The sequence below is a fragment of the Grammomys surdaster genome, unplaced genomic scaffold, assembly GCF_004785775.1.
Source record: "Grammomys surdaster isolate TR1022 unplaced genomic scaffold, NIH_TR_1.0 274, whole genome shotgun sequence".
Taxonomy (NCBI): Eukaryota; Metazoa; Chordata; class Mammalia; order Rodentia; family Muridae; genus Grammomys; species Grammomys surdaster.
This window is the reverse complement of record NW_021604715.1, coordinates 286079-312543: the sequence shown is the minus strand read 5'-3', so window position 1 is coordinate 312543 and position 26465 is coordinate 286079. Positions and strand designations below refer to the sequence as shown.

The 26465-nt window shown below is 40.8% G+C and overlaps 1 protein-coding gene across 2 annotated transcripts in view; it reads right to left on the bottom strand.

The window, feature by feature from the left end:
* Positions 1–719: 719 nt before the first annotated feature.
* Slc9a6 (solute carrier family 9 member A6) overlaps positions 720–26465 on the bottom strand; it is a 52978-nt gene continuing 27232 nt past the window's right edge. For both annotated transcript variants that reach the window (XM_028776934.1, XM_028776933.1), the window contains 7 exons: positions 25362–25475; positions 20260–20371; positions 18693–18846; positions 13223–13253; positions 9997–10076; positions 6484–6589; positions 720–3375 (listed from right to left, as the gene is read on the bottom strand). In XM_028776934.1, the coding sequence (XP_028632767.1) occupies positions 3103–3375; positions 6484–6589; positions 9997–10076; positions 13223–13253; positions 18693–18846; positions 20260–20371; positions 25362–25475 (870 nt within the window). In that variant the 3' untranslated portion in view covers positions 720–3102. The remainder of the gene's footprint in view (positions 3376–6483; positions 6590–9996; positions 10077–13222; positions 13254–18692; positions 18847–20259; positions 20372–25361; positions 25476–26465) is intronic.

The window sequence follows — 26465 nt, the reverse complement described above, 5'->3', positions numbered from 1 at the left end:
AGCTGAGACATCTAGCCCCGTGGACTGAATAACTAGTGGACTCTTAGACCTTTCCTTGGTAAGCAGCTACTGAAGGATTGTATGGACCACAAAATGTCAGCCATTCTAATAAACCCTGTATGTGTGTGTGTGCACATATATTACTATTCTCAGTTGTCAACTCGACTACATCTGGAATTAACTAAAACCTACATGGTTGGGCACACATGTAAGAATTTTTTTTTCTTAATTAAATCACATAAATTCTGTAACTTTCATTCCTCTAGAGAACCCTGAGTAATATAAACTCTAACCTACAAAACATCTCATGCACCAAGAAAGACATACCTTTAACATGAAAGATTATTCATATGATCATGCTTTGCAGGCAAACCTGGAACTGCCTTTCTACCTAACCCAGTCCACAGCCATCCTACCTGTTGTATAATACAACTATTTTCAGAAAGTCTCTGCTATTACGCTAACAAGCCACAAATCAATGTAATGGAACTTGATGGTTTTGACCAGTATTTCTTAAATGGTACAATTGTGACCATAAGCAAATACATTCACCCTTATACCTAAGCACCCTAACTCTGCCACCTCATAAGTTTTCTGTCATGTTTCTTTTTAAAACACCAGCCCTCCCCCTTTTCCAGTATGTATATAGGTAGAAAAATAAATGAAGTCAGCATTCTTTATGTCTCTCTAGAATAAACTGTGACTCAAATAACAGTGAATGGTTATTTGCAAGGCTATAATTTTTTTAATGACAGATTTTCCTAAAAGAAACCACTATAACATCTTTCCAAGCACTCCAAGGGAAAACAAAAAGCACATAAAGATTAGAAGTCTAGTACTTTAACAGCACGCTGCCAAACACAGACTAGGATAAATGCCAAGAGATCTTTAAAAACAACTCTGAGAGATGCAATGTTCAAGTCAATCAAACATGTAGGTTCCACAAACAACAGAAAAACAGGTCCACGAGCAGTTCACTCATGCATGGTGGTAACTCACACTGTACTTCATCAAAGTTCATTGAGGTGCCTAAGGCTAATGACTGTCTCAACAGAGATGCTTTTCTCTTTGCATGGGGATGTTGTACACAGACAAGAGAGGGAAAAAAAGGTCTTCCAGATGAATACATAAGTACAACAAGCTTTGTTTTCCTTTGATAAAGTACTGAAGGCAGATTTAGTGGACTCAAGCGTTATCAGTTTCCTTAATGAGAAATCTTATGCATGCTAAAAAGAGACAGGTTACATAATTTGTCATGCTAAGTATTTATAGCCATTTTCATAAGGTGAGCTCAGTAACCTGACAGAATAAAAAAGATAGTAGTTAAATCACTGTATACCCTTTTACAACGTGAGTAACTTTGTGGGTCAATGATGCTGACATTCAAAGCCCCTCAAACATACATTAGCAAGAAATGGTTTACTGCATGAAGAGGCACGCATCATATAAAACATACACTTCACAGGAGGAGTTCCTGCATAGCAGGAAAGTCACTACATAACAAATGGCTATGCCAACAGTCAAGGCTGCCACGAAGGGGACACCATGAGAATGTCTTTAAAGTCTCAAGGAGTGTTGGCAATGGCACAGAACCCTTTTGAGAGTAAGTGCATGTTTTGTTTGGAAGGGTATTTTTCAGTGGAAAATTTGAACATCACATAAGTAACCAAGTTTCTAATTGGGTTAGATTTAAGGCAATGCTACTCAGACCTGAGGGAGAAAAATCCACAAAATTTGTATTTTTTTCTCCTGAATCAGAAACAGGTCAGAATCAGCATCAAAAAGCATTCCCCTTCCAAGTGTTCAATGTACCTTTAGGTAATTGCAGCATTACAAAATAGAAACACTTTCATACTATGAATATGAAATGAAATTTTGTTCTGTGCTCTTCCTCAAAAGCCATCAAAAAATAACACATGGCAGCTTAGGTGTCTATTATTAAAAAGGAACACAACAATGAAGACAAGCACAACCACTTTCCACCAAGAGAAGCCCTTCAAAGACACTGCAGAGCACTGCATTCCTCTTATGGCTGCCTCTGGTGGAATACAGAACAGTTGTAGGTTCATAAAGTAACTTTTGACACCAACTATCAACTAACAAGTGATCACTAAACACAATAAGTTTAAAAATTTTACATTTTGCTCCTGTTTGGCTGCTAAAGAGCAGCGATTTAAGTTGATATAAAAAACTTCTGATGACGAGGCTTGCCTATACACACACAGAACATAATCAAAAATGAAGCAGCAATTAGAGTTCCTATTTCAACTTCTCTGGTATAGACTATTTACATATTTGGGAAGAGAGACCTCCAACACCGCCATCCTATGCCCCATGCCCACTTGCTCCAGCGCCCCCAAATCTGTAACAAGTGCCCTGAATGGGATACACCTGTACTTTGGCAAAGCCAGCTGGATGCAATTCCTATGGTCTTGGTGTGAAAGAAAAGAACTAAGGTCTTGGAGGTCATTTGTAGCCTTCTTTCTCAGAGCATCAATGTACTGTAGTCAAGAATCTGTTCTTTCACATCAGTGGGGGAAAAACGGCCCCACACTTCAGTCCCCAACCTGAATGGGGTGAGATCAAAATGCCATCAGCTCCTTGCACCACAAAGGGCCACCAGAGAAAAGGGAAAGAAAAAGTCACGACAAAGGCAGCAGCAATCAACAAAAGTTTTTCCAACAAAGGAACCTCTCCGCCCTGGGTTCCCGAGGGAATAACAGCTCCCCTTCCCTCCCCTTCCCTGCCACACACAAATTAACTCACATCACAAGAACTTGATACTCAGATAAATATAAGAAAGGGTCAATCTGTCACTTTTTATACTTTAACTGAAACATAAAACTAACAGAACACACAACATCACTGTGAAAGTAAGTTTCTAAAACAGATCCGGCCAATATAGTACAGCCAGCAAAACTTAAGAGAACAGTTTTTTCACAATCTGCCTTGTACAGGGTATTTATATTCTTCCTATGCCATATAAAAGGCATTTATATAGCTTACACATTCAGAGACATGCACTAGGACTTGTAGGTAGTACACATTTCTTCACAATCACATGTGCAAAGTTTACAAACCACTAACTGAGTATCAGAACGCTTAGGCTGGACTGTGTCTCGTATCATCTAATGAATTTAATGCAGGTTCAGAATCATCCATCGGAAGAACCAGGCGTGTCCCACGAATGACTAGTTCGTGGTCCCCAAATGTAAGCTCCCGGTCCAAGGCATCTTCAGAACTGTTGCCCATAAATCTCCTTGGGGCGCTGGCTGTGGCGGACTCAGTGTTCACAGTAGAATCCCCATATGTCAAACTGATATCACCATCATTGAGAATGAGATCGGAGTCATCATCTTTCAACTGCTCCTGGTTCTAAATACAAACAATATATAAGGTTTCAGAGCAGTTAAGCAATGAAAGAATCCAAGCAGTGTAAGGTGGTAAAGTAAGGCAAGCTTTTCAGAAAATCATTCCCAAAAGGAGCTAACCTGGTTAAAATGCCTCCCTGCTAGCCTACCATGCAGGATAACATCTGATGTCCTAGGCTTGACATAAAAGACAATATCATTTGTTCCTTTCAGCTTCACCTCCCACCCCCAGCTGCCTCTCCCACTGCAGCAGCTCCTTGCTGTGCAGGGTGTACTACAGCAGTGACAACTATTCCCGTCTCCAGTCTCTCTCTTCCCTCCCAGACAGTAGACATGCTGTCCTTCCATCCCTTTCAAGTCACAGTCCTGCGCATGACTTGGCTCCTGGTAGGCTTCTTTGATCTTTCAGCTCTACATTGGGTGTCAATCCTGTGTGCTCCCACAGCGTCTGGCCCTTAGCCCTTTGCTTGCAAGTAGCACTTGCTCTTGCGCATTCAAAGTTTGCCCTCATGGGTCTTAAAAGTCATTTCTCTGGGGCCAGGGAGCAGGGAAACAGACAAATGTCGTTAAGATACAGGACTAAGTGCTTCCTATTCCAACCACACATCATGGCACAGGGAGACACATGGAAACTCTCATCACACAATTGTTTTCCAGGTTCATAAACTTTTGTTCTAATGGAAAAAAGTTTTCCAAAAAAGTATACTTGATACAGTTCTATAAAATGGTAAGAAAGTCAACAATATATAGTCCCATTTGGCCAAGAAAAAAAAACATGTATGTGGATATAGAAATGTCTGGACTGCCATTCAACATAAGCACTCTGTGTCAAGTTGCTGGTGAATTTTATTTGTGTATGTGTGCATGCATATGTGTGTGCGTGTTTCTGCTATCAAAAATTTACTATTCCTAGAAATTTCCTTAAATACTGAAAGATTAAAATAAAAAAGTCAATTGAAAAGGTAAGTCCATAGCCACTAATCAGCTGAAGTCACTTCCTGTCTAATATATAACTGGTAACAACAAACATTATTAGTGTCTGCCATTTGCTTAAAAGAAAGCTTTGTGGCTATTTTGCAGGTCAGTAGGGACTCTAGCACTTTCTAATTAATTTTCTTTAAATTTGAGGTCTGGAAAAAATGTAAAGGGCACATCCCTTTTGATCTAGCAATATCCCTTTAAAATCAATTCTACATACTTATAATTTATACCCCTGAACAAATTTATGTGTAAAAGTATAGTTGAAAAAAACAGTCACTGTAAGTACTGTTTTTAACAGCATAAATGACACAGGCACACATGCATAGAGAAACGACACCAAGTAGTGCTGAAGCATCTACACATCAAGGAATGCCAAAACCTGACAGCAATGCATCAGAAGCTAACAGAGAGGCACAGAGGGAACTGACCCTGCCTCTGTCTTAACGTCAGCTTTGTAGCTATTTAGTTGTTATCCGTCACAGCAGCTCCAGGAAGCTCAGATGGTGATGTGTTATACTGCTTGATACCATAGGATACAGCTGTCTCTTTTTTGTTTGTGAGTTTTTAAAGGTTGCTGATGGCATGCTTGTTTGTTTGTTTGTTTTTGTTGGATTTTTGCTTGTTTGTTATTGTTGTTTAAGACAAGGGTCTCAATTTAGCCCAGGCTAACCTCTAGCTTGCTCTGTATGTGAAGATGAGCTTGGGCTCTTGATCCTACTGCCTCCACCTCCTAAGTGACGGGATCACAGATAAGTGCTAACACATGCGTGTGTGCGTGCATTCGGACACACACACACACACACACACACACACACACACACACACACACACAGAGCTAAGGACCTTTTGGCTGTGAATGAAGTAAGTATGAAGCAAGTTATTGGATCTCTGAATCTGAGAGCCAAGCCTCTGCCCGAGCCAATAACATGCCTATGCAGAGTCACGTGGCACAATGGACAAGAACAATGCTTGCGTGCTGAGCCTGGGCCACATGGGAGGGAGACAGGGCAGCATGAAGCATTCTCCCTACACTAGAAGCACAATCTGTCAAATGACTCAAAACAAAGCTACTAGCTGCTGCCCTGGCCCAGGTGCCATCCCTACACTGCCTCCCCACACCCAGAAATCTACTCTAGCAAACTGCAAAGGAGGATACACTCAGCAGAGGGGTCTGTGGTTACACTGCTTCACTACAGCTTCCCACTAACCTGGGCTTCTTAAGTTCTATTACAGCAGTCAAAAATGGTGGGTGTTGCAATAGGGAAATCCAGTCAATGTCACAGATTATTTAAACATGGGGAAAATTAAGTGTTTACATTTTAGAGTCCAGAGAAGTTAGCACATCTTTCACTTCTTGGTTTTGATATTTACCAAACCATCAACCATATTACTAGATAGGGAAAACATATGTACTCTAAATTCTGTCTGATTGTGTTATGCACATGGGTGTACTTCCCTAAAATCCCAATGCTGTGGGTGTTAAATCCCAGAACATCTGCTATACTTCACAGACACGCAAGCATCCGGCAAAGCACAGTGCGGTGCGGCATGCTATTTCTACTACCATTTCTTTTCCATTGGAACAGAAGCTCCATAATATCACAGTTTTAAATTTAAATAAATGTGACTAAATCTAAGAAAATTGTTTTGAGCATCTTCTCAACTGCACTGTGATGAGCCTAATGAAGACATAGAAACATACAGACCCACTGCTGAAATCAGGCCACATATGGCAAATAAATTAAAGCTGGCATGGAAACACAATGAATGACCTATTAAAATCACCTGCTAGAAGATAAGGAACTGATCTATTTTCAAAGGGTGCAATCTCTATTTATCCATTTCAATGTATGTCTACTTTAACAAAATGTGCCTAAATTCCCTCTCTTGGATTTTATCCCTCAAAGACCTAGAAATTCAAACCAAACTAAAATATAACCAGAAGCTTAACCCATAGAACAGCTAAAGCGAACTTGCTAAAGAATTCAATTAGTATATAAAAGCTGTTTACTTTGAACCAAAGTTGTACATGCCTGGAATCTCAGTTGGAGACCAGCCTGGGGTATACAGCAAGAACATGCCTCAAGACAACAGCAGCAAGTGAATAACTAAGTAAATCAATGCCACTTACTTCATACGCTTGGGGGCTGGTCAGGCACCTGGCAATTGGCCCGCAGCAGGCTGGGAGCGTGGTAGTCAGAGGAGGTCCACTGTGGGTCAGCAGGGGCTTCAGGTAGCTAAGCACACATGGTTAAGGAAGGGTTGCACTCATCTTTGCATATATTTATGACAACAGGGAACTTTGTTGTTGTTGCTGGTACAGTGCTCTGCAAGTGCTCTACCGACTCCTAAACTACAACTCAGTCCCAAACAACACACTGTATGGTATCATGCTGACTACTTCAGAGGCTGGCAAAGGTCATCTCATTCCCATACTACAGCAGGAAGACAGCAAACTGTGACCTCTTTATTATCTTAAGTTCAAAGACAGGGACACCGATACACAGGTCATTGATCCACCTAAAGCCACACAATTAAGGAAATGGGGACATATCTGCTAACTGCTACTTGTCTGACTTTTAACTCATGAGCCTGCTTTGAGACACCCTATTGTTTTTCTGCTTTTAGGGGCTGAAGGAACATAAGCTCATCCTGAGCTTGGTACTAAAGAAAATAAGGAGGAAAGTAAAGAAGAATGGTGTTCAGAGGGAAGAATAAATATTGCAGTAGTGCATCCTAGTAAAAATGGTTCTGATCATTTATTAGGGAGTCTGATGGATGCTGAGTTGAATTTCTGCATCATGTTGCTTCACTTCCTACAAAGCTCAAAGGTGAAGGAGAAAAGAAAAATGAAACCCCAAGACTTAAACAAACAAATTACATACCATGAACTCCTATATCATAGATCCTCATTACAATAGATTAAATAATTCATGGTGATTGAAAGGAGGAAGTTTAAAAAAACAGTAAAAAAATCCCAGTTTAAAAAAATAGTAGAGGAAGAAGGAGGAGGAGGAAGAGGGGGAGGAGGAAGAGGGGGAGGAGGAAGAGGAAGAGGAGAAGGAGGAAGAAGAAGTAGAAGAAGAAGAAGAAGGAGGAGGAGGAAGAAGAGGAGGAAGAGGAGGAGGAGGAAGAGAAGGAGGAAGAAGAAGGAGGAGGAGGAGGGAGGGAGGAGGAAAACACAGGGAAAAGCAGCATTCGGAAAGGACACATAGCACATTCCTTACCTTATAGGATGAGAACCCAGGGCATGTAGTGCAGTGGTAAAACACTCATCTCCAGCCTTCATGAAAAGTCACTAGTTCTACACAGTGGTGCACCTGGGAGCCCAACGCTTAGAAAGGTAAAGCAGGAGGAGTGTGAGCTTAAGGTCACACTGGGCTACAGAGCACACTCACCCCAAAAATAATTTAAAGACAAAATGTTGAGGCCAGCAAGATGGTTCAACGGGTGAAGGCAATGGTCAGCAAGTCTGAGAAGCTGAGCACCACTCCAGGATCCACGCAGTAGGAGAGAGCCAACTCTGCAGTTTGCCTTCCCATCTCCATACAGAAACACAATGCACACATAAACAAACCTTTAAAAGACAGCATTTATACACGCCTATATTAATAAATCCACTACATGATTGAAGCATTCTCTATAAATGCACTCTGTCTATACGAAGCCACTATTAACAGAAATGATAAATTCTCAGAATGCTGAATATAAAAATGACTATGGCCCTGTCTAGTACTACTGAACAGGGGTTTGTTACATCAGTTAACCAGACAATCTGACTAAAGAGTCCTGTGCTTAGCTGGGTGGGGTGGTTCACACCGTTAGTCCCAGCACATGGGAGGCAGAGGCAGGTAGATCTTTGACTGTGAAGCCAGCCTGGTCTACAGAGCAAGTCCCAGGACAGTCAGGACCATACAGAGAAACCCTGTCTTGAAACACACTTGAAACACACACACACACACACACACACACACACACACACACACACAGAGAGAGAGAGAGAGAGAGAGAGAGAGAGAGAGAGAGAGAGAGGAAGAGAGCTAGAGAGTGAGTGAGTTCCATGCTTATTAGAGAAATAAAGAAAAGACTGGACATAGGGAAAGGTGCAGATCTAGGAGGACCATAAGTTTAAGGCTTTGTTAACAACAAAACAAGGACTGAGGCAGAACACTTATCTCATATGTACAATGCCCTAGATCTGAGCCCCAGCTCACCGAGTTATGGTCATATACAACCTTATGGCTAAATGGCACAGACGCTCAGCTTAGGAACAAAGGCACAGAAAGAATAAATATAATGTATTTAAAGGAAAACCAAAACAAGATATACCTAATTCACATTGATAGCATTCAGAATTAGAGTTAGGCCTCTGTGAGGCATGTTAGGGGAAACTGTTACTGATGGAAGAGAACACAGGACACCTTCTATTCTGCTACAAATACACATATGTTTCCATGGTCAGTTGGCACACAGGGATAGATGTTGAACAAAATTCATTAAAACATATTCTTAAGATTTACATACTTCATTGTATTTAAATTAAAATTCTATTCTAACAATCTGGCTAAATAAAGAAAAAAAATCCAGACAGATGAATAATTAATGTTACCAAGGCTCTGGGTGTTAAAATTACTAGAGTCTAATTTCTTGTGCTTACTCCTACAAGATTATATAAGAAAGTAAGTTCTTTTTCTAAACTGGAATAATTGTTTTGTGAATTATATAGAAAATGTAAGTTTTATTCTAGAAAAACTAAAAAATGTTAAATAGGAGGAATGAAAAATCCCCAAGAGATATAGGAATGGCATACATCCAAGATGCTGGTAATGGAGCCAGAATCAATGACATAATCTTTAAACAATTTAAAAAATTGAGGCTCTCACTCCCTAATGGGAGCCTTAATGCCACAGATATGCTTGAATTTTTGTACGTACATGGTAATTTAATTTTAAAGTACTTGCAAAAATCGTAGGTGGAAGTTTAGTATACAGAATATAGTAAATGGCTTTTAATCATAAGGGGAAGTTTATTTTTCCTAAATATACAAGCTTTATGATCCCAAAGACACTCTGCATTGAGAATATTGAGAAAGATACAGTGTCTCCTTACCCCAGCTTCCTGAGCAGTGCAGTCAAGCACACTGCATTTGACTTCAAGCTCGTGCTCTTCCCTAAGGTACTTCCCAAGCAAGTACAGCGACAAGCAACACATTCCTTGCACAGGATTCTCCGAATTATCCCAAGGACATCAAATACTCATGTTTTCTAAATAAATGAATCTGTATCTAAAACAAAAAGGCCATGCCATTTAGGCTGTGAATTCTTTCCATAATAATCAATGCCTTTTGGTTCCCTGGGTTAGCAGAGGAATTCACTGGTGGGAAAGTCCTTCTCTTGTCTACTGATGGAGAGAGGTGAGCTTTCCATTCTGCTTCAGGAAGGGAAAACAGCTGTTCTGGGGCTGCAACTGCATCTCAGTGGTAAAGTACACATTTAGCATGCACAAACCGCTGGGTTCCTCCCTAGGACCCCTGCACACACACAGATGTATTGGTGCTCACATTTGCACACATGCACAGACGAAATTGTTTCATTAGACTCTACTTATCCATGCCTGTACTATCATGTTTCATCATTAAGGATACTTATGATCAAAGTTGTACCACATCCGAAAGAGCCAGGCACTCTCTGCTTTGGTGGTTCTCCTTTCGTTGTCAGGAACACCCTGAAGACAGATGAGACACCAGTCAATACCAAAAATACAGACAGCCTTATTTAGAGCCACTCCTTTGTAGAATCAGAGACTTTACAAAAGATAGTGTCCGACACAGGCAACATTAGAAACTCAGGGGCTTGTATACTGCAGCTTTGGTGTAGGAAACTGAAATGGTTTCCAAAGTATTTCAGTGACTCAGGTGGCTTGCTAACTTATAACTCAAGAGTCAATGTGGGGTCAATTAAAGAAAAGGAGGCTATAAATTTGAGAGGGAGAAAAAGGAGGGAGGGTGTATAGGAGAGGGTGGAGGGAGAAAAGCAAAGTGGGGAAACAATATATAACTATAAAATTATTGTAAAAAATAAAATTATTAAAATTATTATAAAAATCAATATGGGGCCTAAGGGTCTTTATGAGAAAAATACTTGCCAGGCAAGCATGAAGACCCAAGTTCAAATCCTCAGAATCCACATGAAACCAGGCAGAGCAACAATTCTTGTAACTCGAATACTACCAGAATGAGACAGGCAGTGAAGACAGGAGACTCTGGAAGCTCACAGACCAGCTAGCCTGGTGTACACAGTGATCAACATCAAAGAGGACCTATTTTACTCTACTCAAGGTTGCTCTGATCACCACATATATTGTGGCAGATGCACACACACACACACACACACACACACACACATACACACATGCATGCACGCACACACTCATATTAAAGAAAAGCCAGTATAGGTTAATTTACCCCCTCGATCTGAAAGGCTTCCACCACCCATGCAGTGACGTTTATAGAAGAAAACACCTCACCCTATCTTTAAAGAGCTGTGTCATGGACTTCAAAAATAACTGGCCTTATCAAAGTTGCTACTATGTGCAGAACACAGTGTCAAAATGAAGACAAGAAAATGCTATGGTAGAACTCATTGGCCAGGAGGGAAAACTAACACAGTAAGCAGACAGCTCCTAAAATAGGTTTCAAAACTATGAACTGTCCTTATTTGTAGCATGGTATGCTCACTAGTCAGGCAGTTAGCCTATCTAGCTCCAGCCCTGGCTCACTGACATTAACTAGTGTGAGCAAAGCTCCTACATTCTCTAAGCCTGAATTTCTTCATGTATAAAATACAAGCATTACAGATTCCCCAAGGTCCATTCCAGAACTAATGTTCCATGGTTTTGTGATTTTTTCTAAGGACCCAAAATTTAAAGTTGGGGTTTTGTCTCTTTCCTGCCTTCTCTAGTCCCCAAATAGCTTACTTTTTGCCTTAACATGGGTCAACACATACATTAAAATCTATAAAAATATCTGAGAACAGCACATGTGCTCACAAGCACAAAGGAACTCCTGAACTTGCCTATATAGTACTAAGTCTCTCACTTATTTTCTTGTTTAATTTTTGGTGCTGAGGTTGGAACCAGGACCTCATGTAACTAACTACACATTCTCCCAGGGACTCTATCTCTAGCCCATGGAACTGCCTCATTTAAAAATGTTTTCCTTCACTTCTTGTTAATTTCATCATTATTAGTAGCACTCCTTTCAGTAGTGCTGCTGCTGTGGTATGTGTTGGGGCTATCTTCTTCCAGCATGGGTTCCAGGGATTGAACCTAGGTCATCAGACTTGCTCAGCAAGCTCTTTTACTCACTGAGCCATCTCGTTGGGCCCGCTTTCACTTCTTGTAAAGCAAGTCATCTTCATATCTTATCATTTAATTACTGTGCATGTCTAAGCTCCATATGGACTAGAATCTTCCCTGTCTCTCTGTGTGTCTGTCTGTGTGTCTGTCTGTCTGTGTGTCTGTCTGTGTGTCTGTCTGTCTGTCTCCCTCCCTCCCTTTCCTTCTCCCTCTCTTTCTCCCTCCCCTCCCTCCCCCCTCTGTGTTTTGAGAACAACTCTGTGGAGTCACTTCTTTCCACCTTTACATGGGTTCCAGGGATCGGCCTCAGGGTGTCAGGTTTTTCTAGCAAGCACCTTTATCCACTGGATCACACTGGACCACCTTGCTAACGTCCATCCATAGGGTTCAGAAAGCAATGGAAATCTATTTCTTTCTGTTTACTACAACTGGTAGTCACCTATCTGAATCTTTCCATATTTGTCCTCTGTGGTGACAAGGGTAACAGGGATGTATTAATGTAATGTTCTGTGACAGAGGCACTGAAACACTATGAGCCCTTGGACGGATCCCAAAACTTACGAAGATAGAGGGGTACATAATCTGGTTTGCCCAAGGAATTCTACTTTAAGATTCTGACCACAAAACAGGCAACTACTTACTATATCACATACACACACAGACACATGCACACAGTCATCGCTCAAAATTAGCATTTAGGAAATGAATTGAGCAAATGTTTTCACTTAAAACACACACTGCAGAAAAAATTATGCCATGACTTCTTTCAGAAAACAATAGGAACTATGCTTCAAAAGGTATTTTCCATCTTCAAAAACCTCATATGTGATTTCTCATCTAATGTGTAAAAGAGAATCACTTATTCTGTGGTGCTCAGAAACCATTAAAAAGAGGGTGGAAAAACCAGAAAAGGGTGGTCCATCTCATGAGGGTGGACAGTTACGCTGTGCTTAGTCCACAAGTCTAGAGCTCCCAGCTGAGAAACACGGAAGGAAGGAAGGAAGTGAGGAGCTGTGTTGAAAATGCTGAGGCTTAGGGTAAGAGAGTGTAACCCCCAAACCATTCAGGGGAGACCAGCTGGAGATTCAGAAGCTTCAGGGCAGTTCCCAAGGGCAGCTGCTGCTCATCCAACTTGAAAGTTACACAGGAAGAGCAGCTGGAGTGGGACTGACATCAGAGACCAGCCTTCATGCGCAACCAGAGTGGAAAAAGGCTCCCCGTGCCAGGGCAGTCACTTGAACACCCAGGAGCGCTTAAGAGCCTATTCTCCTCAGTGGCAGAAACCCAGGATGGTCACAGATAGGAAAGCTGTCACCCTTGATAGCCACTTACAGCCTAAACTATGGCTCTGTTTCTATGGAACAGTGAGAAAAGCCAGAAATGATGTCAGTTAAAAGCCGAGGCAAACAAAACAGTACCAAAAAAAGAGGCATGAAGTCTAAGAGAGACAGTTTTCTTTCCAAACGACTGAACATTGGACAGAAATGCCAGGGACAACACAAGTGCATATTTACCAAATGTTCTTGGTCTGAATCAACACCAACCCTAAAGAAAAATACAAAGCGCAAATGAGATTTTTGAATCCAGTGGAAGGTCTACTCACACATATATATTGTCAGGCAAATGCTTTTCTCAACACAGAAGCTCCAGAACGATAACTGCTCTCTCTCTTCTCTGGCGCTTGCCACTTTCTTTAGCAACAGCTTTGAGTCTAAGGCAAGCAGGGCAAATATTCTATTCCTAAAACCTCACTTACCAGTTTCAGTAAAATAGCACTTCTTCTGACTGTCAGTCCACTCTAAGCAGGGAAGAGGAGGAACACTACCCCAGTTGCTCAGTAAGAATGATTAGAAAGTTGCACAAACAAAGTTGGCATACTGCTCTCATGGTGACATTGTTAGGATGACAGAAGAAGGTTCAGTTCCAGGGGGACATTAGCCTTGGTTCCTCCTAACTCCTGTAGACCTACATCAAATTCCTTCTTTGGACATCTCAGGGAACACGTTCACTAGCCAATTCTGAGTTTCCTCTCTACTCTAAGAACTTGCCAGCTCTGTTCTTTGTCCTACCCTGCCTGTCAGGTCTCTCCTTGCCATCCATCCCCGCTGTTCCAGCCTCCGTTGTGACTCATGGGTTCTGTTGAGTAAGTCTTTCCAGCTGCCAGGCTCTCCCCCCAGAGTTAACTCTGCAAAGCATGGAGCTCTTTAGGTCACTGTTTCACAGAGGCTTCTGAGAACAGCTCCAAATCCTTAATCCTTTTAAGTCTGAAGTCCTTTGCAGGACACTTAAAATTCTCAACACACTAGTAGCCACCCCTTACTCCAACCTACCTCCCCCCCCCCCATTGCCAGGAATTTTCTTCCATGTGCCCTGTAATACTCCAACCCACTCCTTTTCCCATACCTTTGTCAACTCCAAGAGTCAATACTGGCTTTGGCTCATGCCAGTTGTTCTCTCAGGTGGCAATGTGTGTCCCCTCACCTTTCTACTCCCCTGTCAAGTGCCAAAGTAGCTGCTCTATGACATGTCCACACAGGTCGCCTCCCTTTGTGCTTCTGCAGCCCTTTCTAAGTTTGTTATTACAAAATACATCACAGTACAGTATAATTATTTACCTGTCCGTCTCCCCAAAAAGACTGTGAGCTCCTTGAGGGTAAAGGCCATGTCTCAATTCATCTCTGTAGCCCCAGAGTCTAGCATAGTACCTGACACACAATAGGTGCTCAAATGTTTATTGATTCAGTTACCAACTACAGATAGCACAGACAACACAGGAAGAAGTACAAGAAGCTGTAGCAACATCTGTAAAGACAACACTCAAAAGAAGAAAATGACACAAGACTACATCTGGAAGGTGAGGGAGTCATGGTCAAATATTTGAAAACAGGTGACTGCGACCAGATTCAAAACTCAAACAAAGGCTCATTTGTTAAAAATGTTCAGAAACTGTCTAATAGCTTCCCAGTCACGCTGGACTCTAACCACATTTATGCATCTCAAGTGACACCTAGTGGTCAAGATGGTATAACACTTAGAACATCAAAAAGGCACTTCATCCAACACCAATGTAATAAACATTCACAGAGCACTTATTATTTGCCAGGCACTGTGCTAGGCACAGGGCATAGACATGAATTAAACATGGTCCCTGTTCTCAAGGGGCTCACAGACTAGTGGAGAAACAGACCCAACTAGCCGACTCACAAAAGAGTTTGCTGTTAAGGCAGGATGGTGTCGAGACTTCTGCAGGCTAATTTCTAGCTAGCTATGTGAGTTCAGTCATTTTATGTGGCCCTAAGAACAACGTGTCTAGTATCACCACAAAGTGTTCCTGCAAGGATTAAATGAGAACAATGTACTGAAAACGTTTGAAGTGTTTGATGTATCACTTGAGCTAAGTGGTAGGTAGCTCCTCTAGCAATATTGGATTACAAGGATGAATGGGCTAATTGCTGTGATGGACACACCCAATGCCAAGCAGCAACTCCAAGAAGAAAGAATGGGGGAGGGGGAAGGGTAGTAGTGTCAATTCTTGAGAATGAAAGAGAATCCCAGGCCAAGAAAAGGCTCAGAGACAAAGAAATGCAAAGCATGTGTGCTAGCTAAATGTGACTGTCACACATGTGAAAGGATGCAAGCTGATTAACTCACTGGGGATCTGCTGCTTCCAAGACACAGGGACATGATCCTTTTACACTGGAAATTAGACCATTTCTCTCCCTTGCTTTATTATCCTCAAGCTCTCCACTGAATTTTCCAACCCCAAATCTTTGCTATATACTACCAGACCCTACATCAGAAGGGACAAACTACAGCTTTCATCACACCCAGTGCTAAGTAAGTTCTTGTTGGAACATGGCCATACTCTTTGGCCCCTTATCACCCAGGTCTGGGTAGCTGAGACAAAGCTTTGCTACTGGTCCTTTGGGGGACAGTTTTCAGACTCCTGATCCCTCATCCACGTGTTTTTCTACTTACCATTTGATCACTCTCATCATGCAAGCTTTTCTCTGTGTCAAACAGGCTGTATCTGCTCCTGCCTTCAGGTCTTTGCTACTGGTTTTACCCTGTGTCTGGACTGTTCTTCCTGGTCATTGTTGAACTGGCAGGGTCTTGCCACTCAGGTAGACTGAGCTCAAACATAACCTCTCTGAGAGAGCTCCCTGGCTTCTTCATATTATAGATCCCCCATTCCCAGCCACTATCATGGCATCTTAATTTCCATCACATTTTGGTATTGTCTAAAATTGTCACGCTCATTTACTTATTTACTATTGCCACTTTCCCCACTAAATTGTAACAAAGAACTTTTCTTCTATCTTTTGCTGTCACTATCCTTTTGAATAAGGTTATTTCATTTTAACACTACTGGCATTTTGGGCCAGATAATTCTTTAATTGCAGGTCTAGATAGTAGCCTATTTGGTGCACTGTAGGATGCATAACAGGATGCTGGCCTCTGCCTACCAGATAGCAATGACAGTCCCTTCTCCTAGTTGTGACCATCAAAAATAACTCCAATATGTTGTCAAATATCCTCTGAGGATACAAAATAGTCTGCTAAGAACCAGTGGGTTGGAGGCTCCACCAAATAGCGACTACTCAGTAAATATTCCTTGAAGTTTTGTACAAAGAGCTTTGCAGATGCTAGCTCACCAAATCCTCGCAACTCTGGGAAATAGGTGTCATGCTGCAGACCAAGAAACCAAGGAAGAAGGAAAGATCAAGAATGCAAAGGTTAAGTTTGGATGTACACGAATCCTCAATAGTCTCAACTCATTAGCCACTTCAAAGTTTGACTAACAAATGTGGGGGCAGGAAAGAGATGCTTAGACTATAGCCTTTGCCTTTACTCCCAAATATTGGGAGGAAGGAAAACCCAACTTGTTAGGTTTTAAATGCCAATATAAAGATAACTAATAATAATTATAGCAATAGCAAATGCCACAAAATACTGACATTCTCTCTTTATGCTGATTATTAAGAACTTACTAACAGTTAAAATAGAGAAAATGAAATATTTGTGATATAACTATTGAGTAAATGTGATAATATTTTAAGCCAACGCATATTTAGAAAAATTAAAACAATAATGTGAATTTAAAAGTAAAAATTAGGACTATTTGTCTCACAACTGTTTGACATGCTAGTCTTCACTGCATTCAAAAAAAGTACCAATGAGGACTATAAAAATATTTGGTCTCACTAGAGGGTGGAAGAGCATGGGAGGGACTAGAGGGAAGAAAAAGATATACTTCTATTAATCAGAACATATTTAAAATTAACATATAGCTTGTTCACAAACAGGTCAAAACACTACAATAAAGCAAGTAACCGAGCCGTTCTCTAAGACATAAAGGTGATGGATTAAATTAAGCCTCTACTGTTGCTGCCAGGCAGATAAGAGGGCCATCCACAGATCTTTCAAACCTAGTGATGCAGACAAAAGTTAGTGTGAATAGGGGTGGGGGTCTCTTGAGGAGGATGGTAGAGCAGGGGGACTTGTTTGCTCCGTGTAGAATACAGTGAGAGAAACACAAATGACTTCATTGAGCAGTTTTTCTAGGCTGTCTCACAATCTGATTTACTCTTTCTGAAAGTGTCTTCAGTTACAAGCTTTAGAGAAAAGCAAGTCCTTTCAAAATCTATCGCACTCATTTCTTGATGTACCATGGGCTGAAGGAGCCAAGAGCATAGGTTCCTGTCTACCATTTAATTATTGGCATGATATTGGACAATTAACCTTCTAAAGCCTATTGTAAAACAGTTACTATGGTTAGATAAACATGTTAAACACATGGAATGGAATGCCCGGCACATAGTAGGTGCTTAATAAATGTCAAGTCCTCCTACAAGTAGCAAGTAGCATTATAAGAACATTACTGGATGTATAAAAGCATACATGCTGCACTATATTATCTACTACACACAGAAATAGTACAAAGTTAGAAGGGATTTTAATGGTAAAGAGAGATTAAAACATTACCAACATTCTCTGTGTAAATGAGGGCTAGCTCATCTTTGCAATGATAAAAGGCATAATAAAAAGTTAAAGAAACAAATACCGGATTCTCTAACAGGTGAAACACTGGTTTTCAAAATGAGGCTGGAAGCTCAGTAGCTCTTAATACCTATGAAGCTTCAGCCAAACACAGAAGTACAATCTACAAAGGCTTCAGACACTGGCTGCTGTATCCATGGAAACAAATGCAGAACTCTTGACATACAAGAGAGCTTTCAAACTGAATACATTCAACAGTACACACTGAAGATCACGACTGCAGGATTTTGGCCTTGGTTGGTTTGTTAGGTTAGAAACTGTGCTGATCAGAAAGATGAAAAGAACAGTACTGTCCAGTATTCATCACAGCTGGAGTAAATTGCACTCTCCCACCCTGAGGATGGATTGGACCTGTTAGCCTGCCCAAAAGTCTTAAATGCATACATAGCTTATGGAGCAATCAATTCCACTTCTAAAAATGTATCCTAAATAAATAATTAAACAGGAACACAGTGGCACCTTGGCATTCAGTTGTTTAGTAATAGTAACAGCAAAACCCTCAGATGCAAATGGAAATAGCCAAAGCCTAAAAACAATATAACACTACCACAACAGAGATTTGGTTAAATTAGCCAGGACACATACAGCTATTCAAGCAATAGGGAGCTAGCTGCCAGTGCAAATGCCCATGCTACATACATTCTCTTCTATTACTACACTTCAAACCCAGTAGAGAAGGGCACTTCGGTGTTGCCCATTTCCTAAAATGTGTAAAATGTCCAAACTGCTGCCCTCCCAGAGTGGTAGCAAGGCTCTTCATTTCGTTTTCTTGCAGTTTAATATTTTATACATTATCTCATATACTTTTGAAAAGGGAAAAATAAAAACTTAGATTTTCCAAAGCTTAAAATCTTCTCATGACAAAAAATAAAAGTAAATTGCATTAAAATGGAATCTGGAAATGAGGTCTCCTTTCCTACTTACCTTATATGCAGACATGACAGCATGGCAGTGGTGCCACCACCAAATACCCACACAGTAAAAAACACGATCAGAAGTGTGGTGCTGAACATCATTTGTCGTGCATAAGTGGCAGTATCGCGAATGGCCAAGGCAAATGCCATCGCACCACGAAGACCTACAGGGAACACAAGTGCTTCATCACTAACTCATCACCAATGCAGACTATATAAACTCAAGAGATGTAAAACATACTCAATACTTGGGCGCATACAGACAAAGATGAAATAAATATTAACATACGCAAAGAATGATCAACAGATTTAGCATGTAACACCAACTTTCACTGATCTTCCCATTTGTTTAATTTTTCAGACAGGGTTTTGCTAATGTAGCCCAGGCTGTTCTCAACTTCACAGTCCTCCTGCATTAGTGACCCAAGTACTGGCAGTACATGTGTCTGTTACCACATCTACCTTGTTCTCTAAACAATTCTTTACAATTTAGTAATTTATGTATAGTGAATTCAGTTTCTACTGCTTTGAAGGGTGTGACCACTGCCACAATCAAGACCGAATATTTTGCTCTTCCTGTGCAAATAACTTTGTGCTGCCTGTTAGCCCAACCTTCGTCACCCTGACCTGTTCTCCATCTATTTAAAAAGACAAAAGACTATTTTGTATTTTTAAAAAATATCTTATCAATGGAATCATACACGTAAATTTTAAGACTGGCTTCTTTCATTCAACATAACACATCTGAGACTCATCCATGCCACTATGTGAATACATGTTTGTTTTTATTATTTAATGATTTTTCCACAGCACAGATTTATCAGGTCCTTCCCTGCCCCATTTTCCCATTGAAACACAGGCAAATGCCAGGTCTGGTGGTACAGGTCACTAATCCCAACTATATGGGAAGCGGAGGCAGGAGAGTCACAGATAAATTTAAGGCTTGCCTGAACTATGGATTAAGTTCAAAGTAAGTCTGAACAACTTAGACCCCATGTTAAAAAGCAAAATGTTGCCGAGCAGTGGTGGCATGCGCCTTTAATCTTAGCACTTGAAAGGCAGAGGCAGGCAGATCTCTGAAATTTGAGGCCAGCCCCGGCAACAAATTGAGCTTCAGGACAGTCAGGGCTTTATAGAAAAACCTTGTCTCAAAACAACAACAACAACAACAACAACAACAAAGCAAGATGTTTTCTAAAGTGGGGAGCCTGAGGAAATATGAATATAGATGATATTGATATAGATATCTTAATGGTAGATTGTTTGGTATGCATGGGGTACTAGGTTCAATCCCAGTTCTGAATAGGAAAACGGTTATTTTTCAGATTTTTGGTCATTATGGATAGAACTGCTATCAACATTCGTTTGCAGGGTTTTCTGTAAAAATGTAATCTTCAACTTCTTTACTTTGTGTGACATAATTTGGAACCAAAGATTTGGAAGCAGCATGTGAAAAGTTCCCACACAGAGGAATGGGAGATGATAAGAAGCGTTTTCTATTTGAGGGTGCAGGTTCAGTGTTTCGGACTTCCGAATGGTAGATTGAGGGGTAGACATGAAAGGAAATTGAAACTTACCAGCAAACATCATCATGTGTTGAAAATTTGATCCAATCTTACTTCTTCTACCCAAATTAAGTAAGAGAGACAAGGGGTAAATATTGGCAGCTCTTCCCAAGAAAATAGCAATCTAAAATCATTAAGGGGTTAAGGATCATTTCCTTCACTACTGTTAAACTATCCAACCAAGGTGGAGAGCAAGCACTCTGTCTAGTGTAGTATCTACATAGCATCTGGAATACGCCAGTATGACTGAGGAACAGTCATTTTAATTTTATTTCATTTAAATACACTGAAATGGAAATAATCACAATGTGGTTAGTTCCTCCCAAACTTGATAGTGCAGGTCCACCATGAAGAAAATGCATGAAGTGAAGAAAAGAATGTGTAAAAGAGGGCCTTCTTTATTACTATATCACAGACTCATCACTTCCACTGCACTGGTGATCGGATGAAGGATAATGCTGGCTAAACACCCCCTTCCTTCCTAGGAACACAAAAAAGGGCAGCTCAGCTGCTTCATGCTGCTGCAATTCCTGCAAAGCCTAGCTGGATCTCATTAAATGTACACTTCAAACCTGTAAAACATTCAGAATTCATGTCAGATCAGATGGGTCTTCACTAACAAACAGTTTTGATGTCTTTTTCTCCATTAGTTGTCTATAGAAACCTGTGCTTTGTAACTGCAAATTTTACTGCAGGGTTCACAGTACCATCCCCACATTTCCAGAAACAAGTAGAAAGGGAAATGTAATATTCAAAGCAAGGCATCATGGTTGAAACAGTGCTGATGTAAATACTATTAAAGGAGAATGCAATTGCTAAGGCCAAAGGCAAAGGAACTACATGTAAGAATTATATACTCATTAGCTGGGCATTGGAAGTAGAAGCGGGAGGAAAAGAATTCCAAGTTTGCCTTGGCTGGAGAGTAAGTTTGAAACTAGCCTAGGCTATATTTCACCATCTGAAAAATAACAAATGGAAAATCAAGAAGAGAGAAAAATGATATGTGGGTTGATGGAGTTGATTTCTAAGGAAATAGTAGTTAATAACACTAGCGTTCTCATGTAACCATGAACCACATAAGATTTCATATAAAGAAAGAGTTCTCACATCTTGGTGGCCTCATCTAATTATAATGGAGCTAAAGGTTATCATTGCCTAATGACATCATAATATTATTTATGTGTCTATGCTGATGCTGGCACGAACAGATCTAATTACTGTACTGCCATTCATATATAAGAAGAACACATACAATTGTATGTAGTACACAAAATCTGGTAATAAGTGGCTGTTATTAGTTTACATGTTTACTATATTATATGTTCTATCTATCATTATTTTAATGCATTCTTTCTACTTATCAAACAAAAAGTTTGGACAAAGGAGATGGCTCAGTAGATAGAGGCGCTTGCTGCTAAGCCTGAAAACCTTAGGTCACTTCCTGGGAGCCATTCAGTGGAAGGAGAGAGCTGAGTCTTGAAAGTTGTCCTCTGACATCCACATGTATCCCTGTGACATGTGTAAAAATATTTTACACTGGAACAATGTTGTTACACGAGCAACAGCCCTGTATATCTCATTTTTATCGAGTAACCTAACTGAATCAACAAGCTTCTTTCAATAACTGACATATCATAGAGGTTTATGGAAATATGATGCTCACACAATGACAAAACTGCCTGAAGACATATTTTCCCAAATACATCCCTACCTTTAAGCAGTGCATGCCATCTACATCTACTGCAACTGAACACTAAATCATTGAATGGGAGGTGCCAGCAGTCAAGTTCTTTATGGCTGGGACAGAAATGTACAGACCAACAACAGAAGAAGGTTGGCTGTTAGCGGTAATAGGTTACAGTTGGAGACATCAGTACAAACTCATGATGGGAGATGTAGACAGTTACAAACAGAAATGCTTACAGACAGATGTGTGTGCACGTGATATACTATGTACCTTCCTCTGTCCATGGACATGGTCTGGAAGAAAGAATACCCAGTGTCCTAAGCACACCCAAGGCTCAGATCTTGGTTTCCAATACCATTTTCCCCAAAAAGGAAGCAGAGCTCCTTGGAGAAATGGACAGTTCTTGGGCTGCAGTGGAAAGTACACAAGATGAGCAGAAGCACTTTGTAGCTCCAGAAAGTGAGGAAGTACTAAAAACATTCCCAGACCACGAAGACAGGGCATCAAATGGAAGCAGGGCTTCACTGAACAAGCTCCTGATGGCTAAACCTGCGACACTCTGAACACCAAAACTTTTTAAATGTTATAAATAATCCGGTGTATTAAATAATAACTATTATTCATATAAATAATATATAAACAATGCTATAAATAAACAGCAGAATCAAACATCAAGCGAGGGATAATAGATAAATCTTCTATACACCACAAGTGATTCTGTAAAAATGTAGTTCTAGGGGAGAAGAAACCTAATTCCATCCTCTGTAAATGTGGGCTGCATGGAATGGCTATTTTTCTAAGCAGCACAAGATAGAAAGAAAAACACAAGTTGGTTTGTAATGGGAAAATTTGTCAGTCATGTGACTAACACTAGCATCAAGTTTACCATGTTAATAAATATGTAACCTCGACAAGATATGATGGCAATGGTACTTTATTTCCATAGTATTCCTCCCAAAGAATATATATGTAATCCAGTGCAATCTTTGGGGGAAACATCAGACAAATTCCAATTGAGGAACACTCTACAAAATGCCTGGTCAATACCCTCAAAATTTTCAGGGCTCATTAAAAGTAAGAACAACTGAGAAACTGTCAGTCAAGTGGATCCTACAAAGCAAATGTACTGTGCTGTCCTGGGTAGGACCTTGATATAGCAAAAGCACACTGGAGGAAGGCCATGAGACTTGGGAAGGCAACATGCTTCCTTACCGCATCACCACAGGCTCATTGCTTGGAACAAATGGACTATGTGGCCATAAGGTGCTAGCAGGGGGAAACAGGCTGTGAAGTGTAGGACACCTTTTTGTACTATCTTCATTATTCATTTTATAAATATAAAATATTATAAAGTGACATTTTCCTTGAAAGTAATTCCACTGAGAGAGAGAGAGAGAGAGAGAGAGAGAGAGAGAGAGAGAGAGAGAGAAGGTAACAACAGCAGTAGTGCATGGGAGGTAGATGGCAGATGCTGCTAGCTTTCATAAACCTGTACCTAGTCTTTTCTTCTAAGTACAAGACCCTCCTCCCTTTTAGCTCTAATTCTGGAGAACACAGCCATCCAGATAAAGAGTATGATTCTTAGCTTCTCTTATAGGTAGGTGTTGCCAACGTTGTTATGTACAAGCAGTATGTACACTTCTGGCCCTTAAAGGTAATTAGGAGGCACAAGGGTCAGATGCCATGGACCACAAGAGTGCAGCCAACTCCCTAAGGAGAACAGCACCAAGACTGCCTGCATTCCTAACAGGGTCACACAAGCTCAGAGTTTTAGAGATGAAATAAACTTCTGTCTCCTTTAGCTCATTTAAAGCTAAGTTCATTTGAGTTGTTGTCATGTAACCCAGGCTACCAGAGACGGAATCTTGGACCTGTAAAGAATCTTTTTCCTAGATTCTTTATTGGGAATTTCAAGTCTTAACAGACTCAGAATCTTGTGACTATTTAACCTTACTTGTAGATTAACTACTATAGATTACACAACTGTGGTTATTTAAAAAACCCTTCAAATAGTGATGAGCTCTGAAGCTACTGAGCTCACACTTGTCTTCAGGCTAAGGCTCTCCTCTTATTGATAGGACATTTGTTGTTTTTCTGTAAGACTGGAGAATGGCATTTGAGTAAAACCGCACTTTCTAACATAGACCTCACACACCTTCTGGATTCTGCAGCACTTTAATGCTTTTTGAAGAATCACTTAGTTAAGCACTCATTTCCTTGGGTACACATTTCAGGTTTAACTATTGGGCTGTGCTCAGCCCAGCTCCCTGGCCTCTTCAGTGCAAACTGCACTCTAGGTTTCCCTCTGATGGCCAGCCCCCTTCTTCCTCCACTTCACTTCTTCTCCATGTGGTAGACACAGACACTCTTCCCGAAACCCACATCTGCTTTGCTCTTTTTTGTTTCTAGCATACATACCTCCAGGGACCCAATTTCTTTCTTTCCTGTGCTTACTACTAAGTCTTCCTGGACAAAGACACCTGACATGGTATCTTGTAGGTATCTATTCCTCAAAGTTAAACAAGCCCCCATTTAATGCTGTCCAACTCTACTGCGATTCTTTGGTCAACTGTCTCCTAATTTTCCATGACTATTTCATAAACGTCCTCTCTACCTTCCCCCAAACTCCTATCTGTGGGAGCCAGCCTTCAAGATGGTCTCTAATGCCCCTGCCTTGTGTTACATAGGACTTCTAGCCTGTGCAGTCCCTGCTTATGCTGTACCATGGCTGGTCTGTATGGCCAACAGAACACTGCAGAAGTGATCATGAGCTTCACCTCCAGCATTAGCCATCTTTACTCCTAGAGCTACTCTGCTGGTCTCTCAAGTTGGCTTTAAAAGTAAAAATGGTCATTTACATGAAACAGAGAAAAGCATGGGAAGAACAGGCCTTATTCAACCTCCCTATCTTTGACACATCACCCTGTGGCAGACTCTAACTCTTCCCATACTCCAGCTCGCTCTCTCCTTTAGTAACAGGAGAGTGTTTGTTCCTTCTGTTGTGCTGTGCTAGAGATGGAAGTCAGAGCTTTCCCCTGAGGGAAGGAGCTTGCCCCGAGTTGCTCCACTGCTCCATTGTCAAATCTGATTTTGAGACAGGGTTGGTGATGACAGCCTCTCAGTTCAGGTCTTCCCATCTTCACGGGGATTATACTAACATGGCACATGGTTGGCTATGGACAAATACTTTTATCTTTGAGGTTGGCAAAGTAGTTGGAGACTTTTCTGTCATTCCAACCTGCTAACATTTTTGTGCAATAAATTTCAAATGGAAATAGAGCAGAAAAAAAGACGAGAATGGAACTGGGAAGAACAGTTGACATCCTTACTTAGTTCTCAGAAAAAAACTTCACGCATTTCAATATTTTATCAACCACATGTGTAAAACCACATGAAGATCTCCAAACAGACACATGATAAAGGATACGAATGCTCCTACAACAAATGTTGGGTTAAAGACATGATTCTGGAAGGTGAACAGCGTCAGACCCATGTAGGAAAAGATGAAATTCTCCGCTAAAAAATTGAGAAGCTCAAACAACTGAAATGAAATTGAAAAGGCTCCAGTAAGTAAATGTCACACTGTGAAAACCTGAGTAACAGACATTTCATATATGCACAATTCATACGTACATCTGGAAGCATGTGGCCCAGAGGGGAGCACATGCAGAGATGCCATTTCCAAACCCACAGAAAGCCAGAAATGTAATGGCCTCAGGTTCCCCCATCAGCATCCTTCTCACAGTTCCCATCTCAGTTACTCCGCTCCTCCAAACCCAGCATTGCTTTCATCACTTTCTATACGTGATTTGAAACCTAAATGGTAAGCCCTTCATGCCCACTTCTCATCCCCAAGCAGCAAGTTACTCTTAAAATGAGTTTCAAGATGATGTCCTCTATAAGCTACAGAACATGGTACAACTACTTTTGCCCTGGCAGAGGATGCTGCTTGACCACTGTCATATCACTGGTGTGTTGTCACCTTTACTTTCTTACTAATGCTCCTAACACAGGGCTTCTCTAGGATAGTATGTATTCAGCACCCTCCTGATACCTGCCGAAGCCCATTTATTCACTTCACTGTTACCATAGAAACTGTATAGGAAGTTTCTAATAAAGTGAAGGCTCTACCTTTCCTTGATCTTTCCCAGGAGTCATCTGCTTGACCACAATAGGAAAGAGATAGAAGAATCTGAGCTCAGGAGGCTGAATACCTAGGCTTAAACCACAGCTTCCCTACTTGCTGGCTCTATGGCTTTGAGCAAGTTAGTCCATGCTTTAATTTTTGTTGTTGTTTCGGTTTACAAGCACAAGGTCTATGCTACAACCTACCATGGCCAGATTAGCACAAAAGCAGTCTTAGGGTGTGTGTGTGTGTGTGTGTGTGTGTGTGTGTGTGTGTGTGTGTGTGTGTGTGTGTCTGTTTTCTCTACTGTAGTTTCAAATTACCAACAAGGCTGGAATCCCTTAGCTTGCTCTTTTCATGCCCTACCTTGCTACCTAAAATAAGACAAACTCCCTGACTATTTTT